At 34.0% G+C, this 16,001-nt stretch overlaps 1 protein-coding gene across 1 annotated transcript; it reads right to left on the bottom strand.

Moving 5' to 3' along the window:
• Positions 1 to 12,385: 12,385 nt before the first annotated feature.
• Positions 12,386 to 15,779, bottom strand: LOC103435557 (transcription factor MYB58-like). Its single transcript, XM_008373948.4, has 3 exons — positions 15,433 to 15,779; positions 13,566 to 13,695; positions 12,386 to 13,413 (listed from the first exon to the last, which is right to left on the bottom strand). Exons 1-3 carry the CDS (start codon positions 15,572 to 15,574, stop codon positions 12,594 to 12,596), a joined length of 1,092 nt encoding a protein of 363 aa, XP_008372170.2. The 5' UTR covers positions 15,575 to 15,779; the 3' UTR covers positions 12,386 to 12,593.
• Between the last annotated feature and the right edge of the window lie 222 nt (positions 15,780 to 16,001).

The following is a 16,001-nucleotide window of genomic DNA, read 5'->3' as shown; positions in this document are numbered from 1 at the left end:
ATTGGCTCCTGAATTTATCACTTCCCTTTTTATCAGCTTTCCCAAATTAGTAGACTTAACTTGATTATTGGCTCCTTAATTTCTCACTTTCATTCGATCGCTTAATATTGTCCTTGCTAAAACTGGCGACCCACGTTCCCCAGTTATCCCCACCTCCTGCCATCTTTGTACCCACATCTTCTCCGCAAGCACGTCATCAGCGTTAGCTTAGTTTTTTAGTTTTTTTTTATGTTTTGTGTTTGTACCGCCTAGAGCGGGTTTGTGTTGCCTTGACAATCTGTGATGGCCTTGCTTTTTTGTGGTAGTTTTATGTGAGTGTCTCGGTGCTAAGGCTTGTCATGTCTATCGTTTTTTGTGTCGAATTTGCTATCACTACAAAAAAACTTGCTAAATACGACGCTAAAAACTCGTCGTGTAAAGTCATGAAAGCGTCGTTTATGCGTTTTAACGACGCTCATGCGACGCTTGTGATTGCGTCGCAACAAACCCGTGTCGCAAAAGTTTTCACAACTTATTGCGACGCATTTCAAGCGTCACGAAGTTATTTTACGACAGCTTTGCAACACAATAGTTAGCGTCGCAACTGCTTTGATGGTGGAATTAAACAAAATATTTGGGACATGTTTGACACGTCGTAAATGCTTTTATCCTTACAATTTTTTTGTTATAAATACAAAATGGTTGGAAATGATATTTGTTCAATGAAAGATTGGGTTGCAATTTATAATCTTATTCACAATTATCCTAAGTTCAAAAGTAAAATAATATATGAATCAAAGAATTGTGCCTTTAGAATTCCTAATAACATTGAAAGTACACCATCCGTATATCCCAATACATATAATCCTGCTAGAGTCAAATATAAATAATCTCGTCTCAAAAGTTATGAACATATTTTTTTTATTTATTTCAAATATGCTCCAACATAGTTCAAGAGTTTAATTATGATCAAGACTCTTCATCACAATCTCCATGCAAACCTGAAAAATAATAATTACACAACCATCAATAACATGTGTCAATTGAAAGCTTAATCTTTAGTATAATGTTTTCTTTACAAACCTTTTATGAAAGCAATTGTTTCTATGTTTCTGGGTCTAACTGAGGTTGCTGCTCATTACTCCCATATGTTTCTTGTAGATGGCTTGATATATTTGGAGCCTATATTTAACACCAATAGGACAAATAGAAATCAAAATTACTCAAATTTTCACACTAATTTATTCTAATAAATTGAAAAGAGAACAAAATCACATTCGAATGTATATACCTGTCCACTTCCGCTTGGTGTCGTGTTAACATGGAAACCAATATGAGTCATCACGAGATGGAGTTTCAAACTGACTTCACTATACTTGGATCGGAGATCTTCAATTTCAGATTCATGCTTAGCCTTAAGATCATCTATCTTAGTCTTATATTGTCTTTCTACCTTTTCTCGTATGGTGTCTTCATTAACATTGGAAGATCTTGAACTTTGATAAAATACTTGAGATGGAGTTCTGTTCCATACATGCGAACAGGTCCATGTGCATCAGGTCCCATAACTCTAGTAAACACCTCCTCTCGATAATCCTCGTCTTGCTCATGCTCTTCCCTTTCTTCCAAGCATTGATTAAATTGATTCTACAAAACATTACCCAACCAGTTCAAATGACCAAAAGATAAAAATAATGCACGATCCAACTAATTAAAACGATGTGAATATGCAAAGTTTTTACTTTGTGAATATGCAAAGATTTTACTTTTAGTGAAAAATATATAAACTAACTGATCAAACATATCATCCACAAAAGCTGATGGAATGTTATTCCCAATACCTTGTTCTGAATATAATGGTTGGTTTGTGTCTCCATGATGAATCCAATTTCTATAATTTGGCATAAACCCATCAACTATTATATGAGCTCTTGCTACTTCCCTTGTAACAAAGTACCAATTGTAACATTTTTTGCAAGGACAATAAATCCTTCTATGACCCTTGTTGTTATCAAATGCAAACTCCAAAAAACGTTCAAGCCCATAGTTAAATTGATCAAATGACCTATCATTTAAATCTATCCAACTCTTGTCCATACCTAATGTCATCCGAAAATAAAGAAACAACACATTATGTCATCTATTAAAAAAAGGTAGTTATGTTTAACAAGAAAAACAACAACAAATGTAGAAAAGAATACAAAGAAAGTAAGTAAAATTAATCAAAATTTTATTTAAAAGGTGGATAGAAAACATACCGAGCTAAGAATTAAGCACCCTTGATCTGATCTCTATAGTTAATCCAAAATATTTGAACTACAAGAGAAATGTCAAACACTAAGCAATATGAGATAGGTTGTCAATCCAAACTATTCCAAAAACAGTATTCTACTTTTGTTTTTTCTACTTTAACACAAAAGAATATGCATTAACGCATGATAATGTGTGAGCTCGAAATAGGCGATACACATACAGAGTTATGTATCCTCTGAACTTTGGGCAACTTTGACTTTTGCATATATTACTTAGAGAAAATATATCTAGAATTTCAAGGAGTGTCACAAATAAGAGATTACTCCAAAGTAAACTTTTAGTCAGCACAGAAAAAAACAATCCTACATCATCCACCTTACTTGTGCGAGGGCCTTCTCCAAGATCTTCCCAATCTATGGAAAAGCAACGCCTGTAAAAGATACACTCTAATCATTCACCATATTTATAAGGAAGAAGAAGAAGCGAAATATTGTTGCAAATGACAACAAAATTACAAAAGAAAAGAAAAACAAAATTGGACAATATGTCCACGAATAAAAAATAAAGGCACATAGAAAATCAAGAAGCACAATCCCCCTAAAGATAAAGTATCTACAAAGACACCAAATATTTATCAACAAGCACAATCGCCATAAAAATCAATTACCATTTGCGTTGTAAACATAATAAGAAAACAGGGTTTGTTTTTAACTAAAATTTTCTGTTCGTGCTGTAAACATATTAAGAAAACCTGCGGCCCAAAACACAGGCGTTGTCCAGTCCAAATTAATAATTGGAAACGGAAACGGTTGCGGGAGAGAACTAAGCAAGATTTATGGAATCACTTAGCAATCAAAGGCGTGGGTTGGGGTTTAACAAGGTACTGAGGAAGATCATCAAACCGATTCTAAGAAGAATGGGTGGAAAAAAGAAAAACATCCCAATCCCAGATGCTAAAGACCCAGGTTTTGGAAGACATTTAGCAGATCTGTGCGCCTTTGACAGAAACCCTATAAATCACTTAGCAAGACTAATGAAATCAGAAAAGAAAGAAGATGGAGATGGTTGTAGTGGCTTACCAGAACTCCGATTGTGCTCCGTAATCTCCGATACAACTCCAAAATTTTTGATTGAATCTCTGAGAGAAAAAGGAAAAGGAAACGGAAATGGTTGAGGGAGATAACTAAGGCTGCGTTGGGAAAAAGAAAAAAGGAGCGTGCGAGCTCAAACCCTAATCGCCCAATTTGTTCCCGCTTAAATTCTATCCGTCGTTAGGGGCGTCGCAAACAATCTGTTTAAGACGACATATATTACTGTTTGCGACATTATTAGCGACGTTACTTATAGCAGTGTCGCAAATATTTTCGCGCTAACAAATACCGCGCTAATTTCCTTTTATTTGCGACGGCAATGTAATTTGACGCAAAAACCGTGTCGCAAAAAGGCCTTTTTCTTGTAGTGTATGGAACACTCTTTGTTCAAGTAGTTTTTTGTGGTTTCATGTAGGGGTTTAAATTTTTTTGTGATTTGTACGTTAAGAAATTGATCAGTGGAGGCACATGTTACTTTTTATTTTTGGTAATGAAACATTCTATCACGTTGGTCAAAATAAAAATAAACTTTGATTATTTCATGCTTTTCGTTTCATATTTAATTTGCCATAACTTGAGATATTTTAGCTATATCCCAAAATTCTTACAAATTGTTTACAATCCCGCATGAATGGATTGACAATCTTGTATGTATATTTCTCTCTATACCCGACTCTCCCTCCCAAAACCAAACCTTAGTTCTACAATCTCAGCCACCGGCTCCTTCCTCCGTCTTAGGGTCGGCGGTAGCCACTCCTCACCCTCCTCCTAGTCTCTCTCTTTCCCTCCCTCCCCTCCTTAACCTCTGCTAACCCCTCCACCTCTTTTTTTTCCCGTTTCACTCCCTCCCCTATCCTTGTGCTGCCCCCTTCCCCCGCGCATCCCTCTACCCTCTATTAGCTTCCTCCATCCCTATTTTCTTCTCCCCAACCTTTTTGTGCATGGTTGTCCCATGACTTCGGGTCTCCTTCCCAGATCCGGGTTATGCCATTCTCAAGGGCTTCTTTTCTATTTGCACTACTATAAAACCATTTATTAGTGTTGCTATGATAATCAACAAGAAACGTGCATTATTGTCGGATATTAAGCAAAATCTGACAAAAAATTGATGCAGTGGCAAATATAATAAGCAACAGAATTGCCAGCGTCAGGAAATGAATTTTTCAACAGAAAATATTCTCAAACCAACAGAAATTGTGTCGGATATAACCGATAAAAAATAAATTAATAATGAATAAATAAAAGTATTCTCTGTCGGATAAAATCGACAGAAAATATATAAAACCGACAAAACTTGTGTCGGCTATAACTGACAGAGAATATATTAATAATAAGTAAGAGCATTCTCTGTCGGATAAAACCGACAGCAAATATATTAATAAAAAAAATATATAAAAAGGACATGAGAGCATTCTCCCTTCTCCTTCTCATTCTCGTTGAGCATTCTTCTCCCCTTATGCTCGAAATGACCCAACATGTTTGAACCAGATTCTGCAGCTAATGAGCAAACCAGATTGAGCTAATGAGAGATTAAGACATCATATTCTTCAATTCTTCAAGATAGAGGATACTCAAAAGAGATTAAGACATCAGCAACATTCAACATTTAGCAGTATATCTTCCCTCTTAACACTTCTACAGCTAAAAAATAAGGAGAAAAAATGGCGCACTCTGCCGAAACTTCTCTAGATGCTTCCCTTCCTACAGTTCATCCTGAAAATACAAAGCACAAGGTGCAAAGATCAGTAGATAGATTAGTAGTATTAGTTGACTAACCGCAAAAGGAAAGAAGCCTACATGTTTCTCAGGCTCCTCGGCACTCTCTTCAGTTGAGTCCGGTTTAGATTCCGCATCAGAGTCATCTTCCGCATCATCTGTGTCGGCATCATCCTCTTCCTCGGCCTGAAAAAACACGGCAAAGCTGTTAAGGACCGCAGAAAAAGATGACAAAGCTGATAAACTCTCAGGTGTTAGTTTTGTATGCTTACATCAGAGTCAACTGGATCTTTTGCTTCCTGGTAAAAGGATTAAGGTAACAAGTTAATAAGCATGAAAAAAAAAAACACGATTACTGACTGAGAAAATAATTTTGGACTACTCGAATAAATCCCTAAATATCTATGAAATCCCAATAAGATGGAGCCTTTATTGATATCTTTCAAAATATGAATTATACATATCCAACAAAAACATAAATTAAATCATATGCGGAAGCATGTGGAATGACTTACAATGCTTTGCTTGTCTCTGTGCTCAAGGGCTTGCATAGCTTCTGCCTTGTTCATCCATGGTGATTGAAGCGAAAAGGAGAAGGGGAGAAGAAAATGAGAAGGAAATGAGGAGAGGATAAAAGAGGGAAGGGAGAAGCATCGGCACAAGGAAGAGATGGAGGGGTTTTATTTTGGAAAATTTTCATTATTATAGGTTAAAACCGACAAAAACATTTTTTTTTTAAATAAAAACCAACATAAAATTTTCATTACTGTCGGTTATAACCAACAGAAAAAAAAATGGCGGCAAAAATCCCCCCAAAATTCCCTCCAAAATTTTGTTACAATTTAAAAAAATAAAATAATAATTGTTTGGTTTAATAAATAAATAATATGTATTTAAATAGAATACGTTTTTAAAAATTAAATAAATAATTGTTTGGTTTAATAGATAATTTTTATACTTTTGGTTTAATAGATAATAACCCATGTAAAATATGCGATAAAGAAATAAAAAGAGAATTGTACAATGAAAATGTCATCACACAAACTAAATATTGTCTAATCAATACTTGAAAAATATAAATAAAAATTTAGCACAAATTACTTTTCACACTTCAAAATTTAGGCAAATTTAACGAAGATATGCATTCTACGAAACTAGTTTCTATGATCTAACCATCAAACTTGTTTGTAGATACTACAAGATCGCATACGTAAAAAATCGCAAAAAAAAAAAACATTCAAAGATTAGGTAACTGACCAAAAGTTTTCGATAGTTATAAACGAAAAATCACAATTTAAGGGTTATTTTAGCTCCGGCTTTGATGATTTTTTTACAACTATACTCCTCGTCCCTATAAGAATGCAATGAACGAATTCGATCTTCAATTTAAAATATTTACACTAAAAACTTATTTTATACTTAATGGAAGTATAATATTAACTCTAAGTGTTTGTTTAATATAGCGTTCTGACGCGATATGCATTCTACGAAACTTTTTTCAACGATCCAACCATCAAACTTATTTGTACACACTCCGATATTGCATACGTAAAAAATCGTAAAAAACAAACATTTATAGATTACGTAACGAAACAAAAGTTTTCGATGGTTATAAACGAAAAATCACAATTTAACAGTTATTTTAGCTCCGATTTTAATGATTTTTTATAGCTACACTCCCCGACCCTATAAGATGTAATGAATAAATTTGATCTTCAATTTAAAATATTTACACTAGTGGATACCATAAAATCTTATTTTATACTTAATGGAAGTATAACATTAACTCTTAAGTGTTTATTTAATCTATTATTTTGACGCGATACACATTCTATGAAACTTTTTTCAATGATCTAACCGTCAAACTTATTTGTACACACTCCGAGATCACATACGTAAAAAATCACAAAAAACAAACATTAAGAGATTAGGTAACAGAACAAAAGTTTTCAACAGTTATAAACGAAAAATCACAATTTAACGGTTGCTTTAGCTCCGATTTTGATGATTTTTTACAGCTACACTCCTCAATCCTATAAGAATGCATTGAACAAATTCAATCTTCAATTTAAAATATTTACACTAATGGATACCACAAAATCTTATTTTATACTTGATGGGGAAGTATAACATTAACTCTAAGTGTTTGTTTAATCTACCGTTTCGATGCGATACGCATTCTACGAAACGTTTTTCAACGATCCAACCGTCAAACTTATTTGTCCATACTCCGAGATTACATACGTAAAAAATCATAAAAAACAAACATTCATAGATTACGTAACGGGATAAAAGTTTTCGACGGTTATAAATGAAAAATCACAATTTAATGGTTATTTTAGCTCCGATTTTAATGATTTTTTACAGCTACACTCCCCGACCCTATAAGATTAATGAATAAATTTGATCTTCAATTTAAAATATTTACACTAGTGGATACCACAAAATCTTATTTTATACTTAATTGAAGTATAACATTAACTCTTAAGTGTTTATTTAATCTACTGTTTTGACACGATACACATTCTATGAAACTTTTTTCAATGATCTGATTGTCAAACTTGTTTGTACACTCCGAGATCGCATACATAAAAAATCACAAAAAATAAACATTAAGAGATTAGGTAACAGAACAAAAGTTTTCGACGGTTATAAATGAAAAATCACAATTTAACGGTTACTTTAGCTCCAATTTTAATGATTTTTTACAGCTACACTCCTCGACCCTATAAAAATGCATTGAATGAATTCGATTTTCAATTTAAAATATTTACACTAGTAGATACAAAATCTGTACTTGATGGGGAAGTATAACATTAACTCTAAGTGTTTGTTTAATCTACCGTTTTGATGCGATATGCATTATACGAAATGTTTTTTAACGATCCAACCATCAAACTTGTTTGTACACACTTCGAGATCGCATACGTAAAAAATCGAAAAAAAACAAAATTCAGAGATTAGGTAACGAAACAAAAGTTTTTTATGGTTATAAACTAAAAATCACAATTCAACGGTTATTTTAGCTCTAATTTTGATGATTTTTTACAACTACACTCCTCGACCCTATAAGAATGCAATGAATGAATTCGATCTTTAATTTAAAATATTTATACTTAATGGAAATATAACATTAACTCTTAAGTGTTTGTTAAAATATTTAAACCATGTGTTTATTTATTTATAATCAATATAACATTTTAAAATAGGGTAAAAGACTGTTTACTACCCTCATATTTTGTGGTTTTCAACATTTAGTACATCAAGTTTTTTTCGTCTCAGATTCATACCTAAAGTGTAAATTTTGGGACAGTCTCATACATCTGTTAGTCAAACTGTTAAGTCTCCTGTTAACTGTGACGTGGCGCACTGACTGGGCGCCACGTGTCATCCACGTTTTTTTTTTCTTTCTTTCTTTTCTTTTCTTCTTCCTTCTTCTTCTTCTTCTTCTTCCTCAGACCGCAACTTTTTTTTTCTTCCTCTTTCTCCTTCTTCCTTCCTCCTTCTTCCTTCCCCTTCTTCCTTCTTCCTTCTCCTTCTTCTTTTTCTTCCTCCGAAATCTGGGGAAGTTTGTTTTTTTTTTTCTTTCTTCTTCTTCCTCCTTCTTCTTCCTCCTTCTTCCTTCCCCTTCTTCTTATTCTTCCTCCGAAATCTGGGGAAGTTTTTTTTTTTTTTTTTTCTTTCTTCTTCTTCCTCCGACTGCAACTTTTTTTTTTCTTCCTCCTTCTTCCTTCCCCTTCTTCCTCATCTTTCCTTCCTCCTTCTTCTTCTTCTTCCTCAAAAAAAAAAATTCATCTTCCCCCAGATTCGGAGGAAGAAGAAGAAGAACGAAGAAGGGAAAGGAAGAAGGAGAAGAAGGGGAAGGAAGAAGGAGAAGGAGGAAGAAAAAAAAAACTGAATGTGGGCAGATTCGGAGGAAGAAGAAGAAGAAGAAGAAGAAGAAGAAGCTTCCCTAGATTCAAAGGAAGAAGAAGGAAGAAGAAGGAAGAAGGGGAAGAAAGGGAAGGAAGGAGGAAGGAAGGAAGAAGGAGGAGGAAGAAAAAAAAAAGAAAGTTGCTGTCGGAGGAAGAAGAAGAAGAAGAAGGAAGAAGAAAAGAAAAGAAAGAAAAAAGAAAAAAAAAACATGGATGACACGTGGCGCCTAGTCAGTGCGCCACGTCACAGTTAACGGAAAACTTAACAATTTGATTAACGGATGTATGAAACTGTCCCAAAATTTACACTTTAGGTATGAATCTAAGACGAAAAAAACTTGATGTACTAAATGTTAAAAACCACGAAACATGAGGGTAGTAAACAGTCTTTTACCCTTTAAAATAATAAAATAGTCAATTTCTGTAGGTTATAATCGCCAAAATACTAAAATAACAACCGCCAAAATACTAAAATAATAAAATAGTCAATTTCTGTCGGTTATAACCGCCAGAATACTAAAAGAATAAATAGTCAATTTATGTCAGTTATAAACGCCACCATTAACTAAAAACCGCCGGAATATGTTAAAAATATTATAAAAAAAAAATTCAAAAATGCTGGCGGATATAACCGACATGATTTTATTGTTATCCGACATTAATTAAATGATGTGTCGGATATCTTTTATCCAACATAATGGCTTATTAAACCGTCATCATCATCCGACACCTAAAGCTAATATTGTAGTAGTGTTAGGTTCAATTCGGGTTTTGGGTTTGGATTGGAGCCACTTCCGTCATACTTTTCCGGTGATGTGTGAAACTCTCATCGTCTAGTTCTGTGGATGCGCTGCCTTTTGCACCCATCTGTTGTTGCACCACTTGGGTTGTGCTATTGTTGGGGTGCACAAACTTAGGTGGCTTATCTAGCTTTGCACCTTATGGGCCGGTTGTTTTGGCGGTCTTGCCGCTTTCTGTTTTCCAAATCTGGAATCTACGTCCCTGATGTCTCATCGTGCAGCTTTGTTGCCTTCTTTTTGACTTGTTGATGGGATTGTCCAATTCTGTGTATTGGCCTTTTCTCATAATTGTCTAACCTTTCATCGGAAATGGTTTCTTTCTCGAAGTAGTTTTGTTTAATTTGGTTTAGCTTTTTTTAAGTTAGTTTGGTTTAGTTTAGTTTAGTCTTGTTGTTCTCACCTAGCGAGTGTTATGGTCGCACTGCAACTTTGACTGGATATTTTTTTCGCATTGAGCCATGTGTTATGTAGTCTCGTCTATCAACGATGACTTTAAGTGGTTCACTTACGGGATGACTTTACATAGCCTCGCTATACGATAGTGACCCTTTGCAATTGTTGATACAATTTGTTAGGTTTATCGTTATGTGACAGCTTTATATGGTGGCGTGTGAAGTCTAGTACATGTGGTAACCGTCTAGGTGTTTACCATTGTTGTTTTGCTTGAGCAAATTCACCTTTAGATCATTATCTTGATCGCTGAAGTATTGTACCCAATTGCCATCTATGTATTGTTTTGAGATGATTAATAAAATACTAATATATCATTGCTTGTCAAAAAAAAAAAAGTAGTTTTCCTCGAACAGTTGTATAACTCAGTCAGATTCCCCTAGCTTTTTCTGAATTCAATTCCTTTTTCTTTTCCCTTTGAAGCCCGATGAGTTGAAGATTATATATATTGCTCAAATCAATGAAGTGTACCTTTTTAATGATGACACCTTTCACTTCTTAATTTTATATCACTCTTTAATTTCCTGGACAAATGTGCATGGATTTTCAAAAGATGACAAGCAGCAAAAGGTGACGATCTGCTTAACTATGAGCTCAGAAAAAACAAATCTTCGCCAACTGCAATATTATGAAAATATAATTACATAGAAAATCAGAACGAATTTATCTAGTTAATTTGTATGTGAACAGATTTTAGTGTGGTTTTTCTATCATATTTTACATTCTTTTTTCGTTTATTGAGTCAGTAGCTACCAATTGAATCATCGACTTTGACTATATTTCCTACTTGTATTTGCCCTAAATTCCTTCGAGGAGTTGGGGAAATGAAGAAACAATGTCGAGCTAATGGGAGAGTAAGTGAAATTATCACCTACCCACTAAGATAATTAATCATGAGTTAGAAAAATACTGGTTGATTGAAGTGTGATTAGTTAAATATCTACAAGTGTGTTCTCAAGCTTACCAAATCCTCTAGGACTTTATCCACTTGACAATCTATAGGAAAAGACAATATATAAAGAATTATAACAGCTGCTAATTATTAAAATTACGAAAATTTATCTCTATACTCAACGCTTGGTGCCGTCAAAGTTGATTTCTGGGTCAATTTTAGGTTAAGTGATCACGTGTAATTTGGCTCCCGGAGTGGCTGAAATACCAAGAAGAAATATAGAAGGACTGTTGGAATGTTGAGAAAAAACTTTGTACTAGACTGTACATATGTCACATGTGATAATGTTGATTGGCAAAAGTGTTAAATGTTAATTGTGCTAGTTACTTTTTATTTTCGACAAATGATAGTGTTAATGGTTCAAATTGTTAATTATTTGAGGGGAGGGGGATTGATGGGGTCGAACTCTCACCATAGTGCATAAGTAGGATTGCTAGTTACTGATAATATATATTCTTTTCACGTTTTAAACACATACCAAATTCTAATAATATTGGACCTTCATACTCAACACTATCACATAACAAGAAATTGCTCAAAATTATATTCTCATAGCATTATTGTATAAGAATGTACTTGTTCATTGAGCCAAAGTAGCTTTTAATGTAAAGGTAAAATGCAACATCTATTTCTTATGCATGTGTGTGATACTTGGCTGTCCAATAAAATGGAAAACAAAACATAATTGCACTCTAAAGTAAGTTTCTTAATTAATAGGATAATTTGTACTAAATTTATTTAAATTATAGAGAAAAAATTTGAACTTCGATGTAAAAAGAGACCACACATTCTATCCAACTTGATTAAGGTTGAAGTTTCTTGATTCTTATTCTCTTCTATATCTTATAGACTCAATTCGGATGATTGGTTGCATGTCTTTACCATATACCTTTTCACTCCATTTTTAATTTTCTTCTATATATCTAATATTACTTGCTACCTACCCACCTTAGGTGGTGCTTTTTTACTCAAAACCAAAGTGGTCGAATTGCCTTGATATACCAGAACGTGTGAATTGCTACTTCAATTGTCAAACATAGATTTCACTTTGGGATTACTATATTTTCTATATAATTTCTCTAAGTGGGGGCTATCTCACCCAACCACTTAAACATATTTGACCATCATCACATGAAAGGAGAAAGAATTTTTGTTTGCACTTCTATATATGTATAACTTTCTTCTTAGATCATGTACACGTAACAAATAAAAATAACATTCACGTACATATTACTGAAAACGATTATAATAACCAGGCGAATTCTTTTTTCATAAAGGACTATACTGATGATGTTTAATTGTTCAACCTACACTGTGTTTTGACATAAACTCTGAAAAATTACATCAAAGATTCCATCATAACATAAGCAAGACCCTATTTGTAAATTTAAAACTGTAGTTAGGATGACTCAGCTAATAAGTATCGATATTAATCTCACTAATTTGAATGGAGGAATTGTTGTGTGGCGAAGGCCACGTTTGAATTAAAGTAATCCATGCTCTCGTCAGCTTCTGTAGGGTTTGGCATTTTGTCAAAGGCCTCTGGGAAGATTGGTTGTTCAGTTGCATACTTTGGTAAAATCTCCTGGTTATTTTTCTCACTCTCTGTTGGTGTTACTTCAAGTCCAAGTTCACTTTCCAAGTAACTAAGCCACTTCCCATTTTCCACTTGTCCCAAGCCCGATCTCTGGCAATTAGCCTCATCAGCCTCATGAAGTACTTGGACTAAATTTGACTGGAGTGGCTCAAAGTCATTAAACATGTCCCAAAAATAAGAGTCAGACTCAAATGGAAAATCAAAAATTCCTGAAAAGTAGTTTGAATCATCCATTTGCTGCTCTTCTGCACCTGGCCTTGACATACCAACAACTTGGCTGGAACTACTTGAGCCATTGGATTCATTAGAAGAAACATTAGAAGAAGAAGTGGTCAACCCTGTCAACTCCTTGGGATCATTTGTTAATTCCATTGGAGAATCATGATGATTAGGGTTTTCTTGAATTGTCAAACTGCATGGCTCATGAGGTTTGTTGTGGGTGGCCATGCTAGTTTCTTCAGCAGATTGATGCTCAATTAGTTCTTCCCCTCCTCCTACACTTGGTTTTCCACCAGACAATAATGTAGTAGTAGTAGAAGAAGATGACGAGGAAGAGGATGGTAAATTTTGGCGTTTCAATCTTTTCTTTAGATGAGTGTTCCACACATTCTTAATCTCATTGTCCGTTCTTCCCGGAAAATGTGCTGCAATTTTTGACCACCTGCACAAGATTTTGGTAATTAGGGGATTCGAACTTGAGACATCTTCAATATTAAGAAAAGAAATATCACCACCATGCCAAAAATACGTTAGTAATAATATATAGCTTAATAATTCACTAATTATATTAGTTGAGATTTATGTTGAAATTACTTGTTTCCCAAGGCTTCATGTAGCCTGATTATGGACTCCTCTTCCTCAATAGTGAAGTTCCCTCGCTTCACATCAGGCCTAAGGTAATTAATCCATCTCAAACGGCAACTTTTACCACATCTCAGCAAACCTTCAAGACAAATTAATAATAATATTATTGGCATATATTCTGAAACAATGTTCATGTTAATTTATCCAAACAAAATGTTGGTGGGAAATAAAAAGAGGAGAAAGGGACATTTCATCTGGTAGCCATGCAAAGACTTTAAGGAAATTTGATGTGACTGATACGCTCACACACTTGTTCTCAATTCCCAACTATGTAAACACAAATAATAATATAATAATAATAAATAAATAAATAATGGTCTTTCTAGTGGTAATTTGGTAAGATTTTCCAACCATAAATATATAGTCACTGGTCACATCAAATTATAAAAAGTTAGGAAACCTCTCCCCTATCATGCACTCTTCAAACTTGTACCAACATTCCACACTCTAGTCTAGCAAAATATGATGAAGGCAAAGATAGACAAAAGCAAGGTTCTCGTGTGTTCATACTACAAAAATACGAGAAAATTTTGTTTGTAATTGTAACACAAACACGTAGTCTTATTAATAAAAATCAACATTAAATTATGAAACTTAGTCAATAACATTTTGCTCATTTATGGAGAACGGATTTTCATAATTTGTTCATAAGTATATAAGGTTAGGGATATGAAGTTCATAAAAATTTGACACATTCTAACAGGATATACATGTTTCAGAAAAGCAAGTATTGGTTTGCAATGCTTGTGATAGTTTCATACAAGGATGCACACCATGATCATCACAGTTAGTTAGGCAGATAAACAGTAACAAGGATTAGGTATTAAAATGGTGGCAATCATTAGTGTTAAGCCTTCCAAAAAGTAATTTTCAGAGGTTGAATAAAAAATTTAAAACAAATTAAAAACGTTTCAAACTTGCCTTGCTTTTTATTGTTTATGGTAGCTAGTTGACAAAATTCTTGTCAACACACTGTCTAAACAATGGAAGCCAAATTTCATGCCAATACAGGAATATAAAACAGATTCCAATTGAAGTAAAGGAAACTAAATTTTTTTAATTTAACATTTGGATTCATTAAAAAAATAATGTTACGGATATCAAATTTTGTAAGTTATATGACATGGTTTTTAACGGTTGGATTATTATTTAACTATTGATTAACATACTTATTTCTTATTGGTGACACATTATCTAGTTTGCAAATTTGGTCTACTTGACAGTACTCTAATTTTTTTTTTTTAAAAAAAAAATCAACATTTGGGAGGACTTTAACTTTTGCGTGTAAAACAGTATATCATTAAAACTTGTAATTGGCTTTATTTCACAAATAACCCCGGAGAAAAAAAAAATCCAACAATATTTAGAAGGACTTGAGAAAGAGGGTATCAATTTACACTTTCGTGCGTAAAGTAAGACTCTATCATTTAAACTTGTTACGGCCTTCTTCCATGTAAAAACCCCGCCAAAAAGAAAGCAAGAGTCAAGAATGCAATGCATTGAAAGAAAGTTGAAGTTATTTACCAAAAAGAGGAAAATGAAGGCAATGGCATCTCAAGTTGTAACCAAAAACATAATAAAGTTTGAAGGATCATTCTTCTAAAAGGGATGTTCCATGATTGATCCAAAATATTGTAGCCGAGAAAAAAAAAATACTTCGTCTAAATAAACGATAGATGTCCCCTTTTTTTGGGAAATTTGATGAAGAATTTGTAAACTTATGTCCTTGAACACCATTTGAGTTTCTCTTGCATGCCAAATATATGAAAATCACCATGTCACCATAGGGGAGAGAGAGAGAGAGAGATTATTATACCTGCTCGCTTAGGGAGAGCCCTCCAGTTATCATGGCCATTTTTCTGAATGAAAGTAATGAGCCTCAAGTCCTCAGCAGGGCTCCAAGGACCCCTCTTCACTTTCTCCTTATCACAACATGGCGATCTTCCCTTTCCCCCCATCTCTCGTCTCTCCGAGTCGATCCAATCAACAGTCCAACAGCAATGGAGATTGATCCTGCGTTTTTCCTACACACACGGCAACAGAATCACCTCACTCTTTTGATGTTTTTCTTTCTTGTACATATAAGAAATTCATTTATGCAGCACCCTCTTTATATATATAGGGAAGAGATAGTGACGGAGATGCAGGAATGTCTACAGAGCAAAGGCCCTCAAGGTTCATGCCTCAAGGTGGGGCCAGTCGATGTAATAAATAGGATATCAAGGACGATTACTAAATATCTACAATCTTTTCTAATTTAATTATTGTTTATTTCTCGTCACTGCTCCTGTATTGGTATGCTTGAGCCTAAAGTTGCAACAGTATCCCTCACTCATGAGAATGTTATCTCAAACAATGATAATATAAATGTTAAATATTAATTTA

This window comes from Malus domestica, chromosome 05 (genome assembly GCF_042453785.1).
Source record: "Malus domestica chromosome 05, GDT2T_hap1".
NCBI lineage: Eukaryota > Viridiplantae > Streptophyta > Magnoliopsida > Rosales > Rosaceae > Malus > Malus domestica.
The sequence above is the reverse complement of the archived record's forward strand: the minus strand, read 5'-3'. Positions and strand labels throughout refer to the sequence as shown.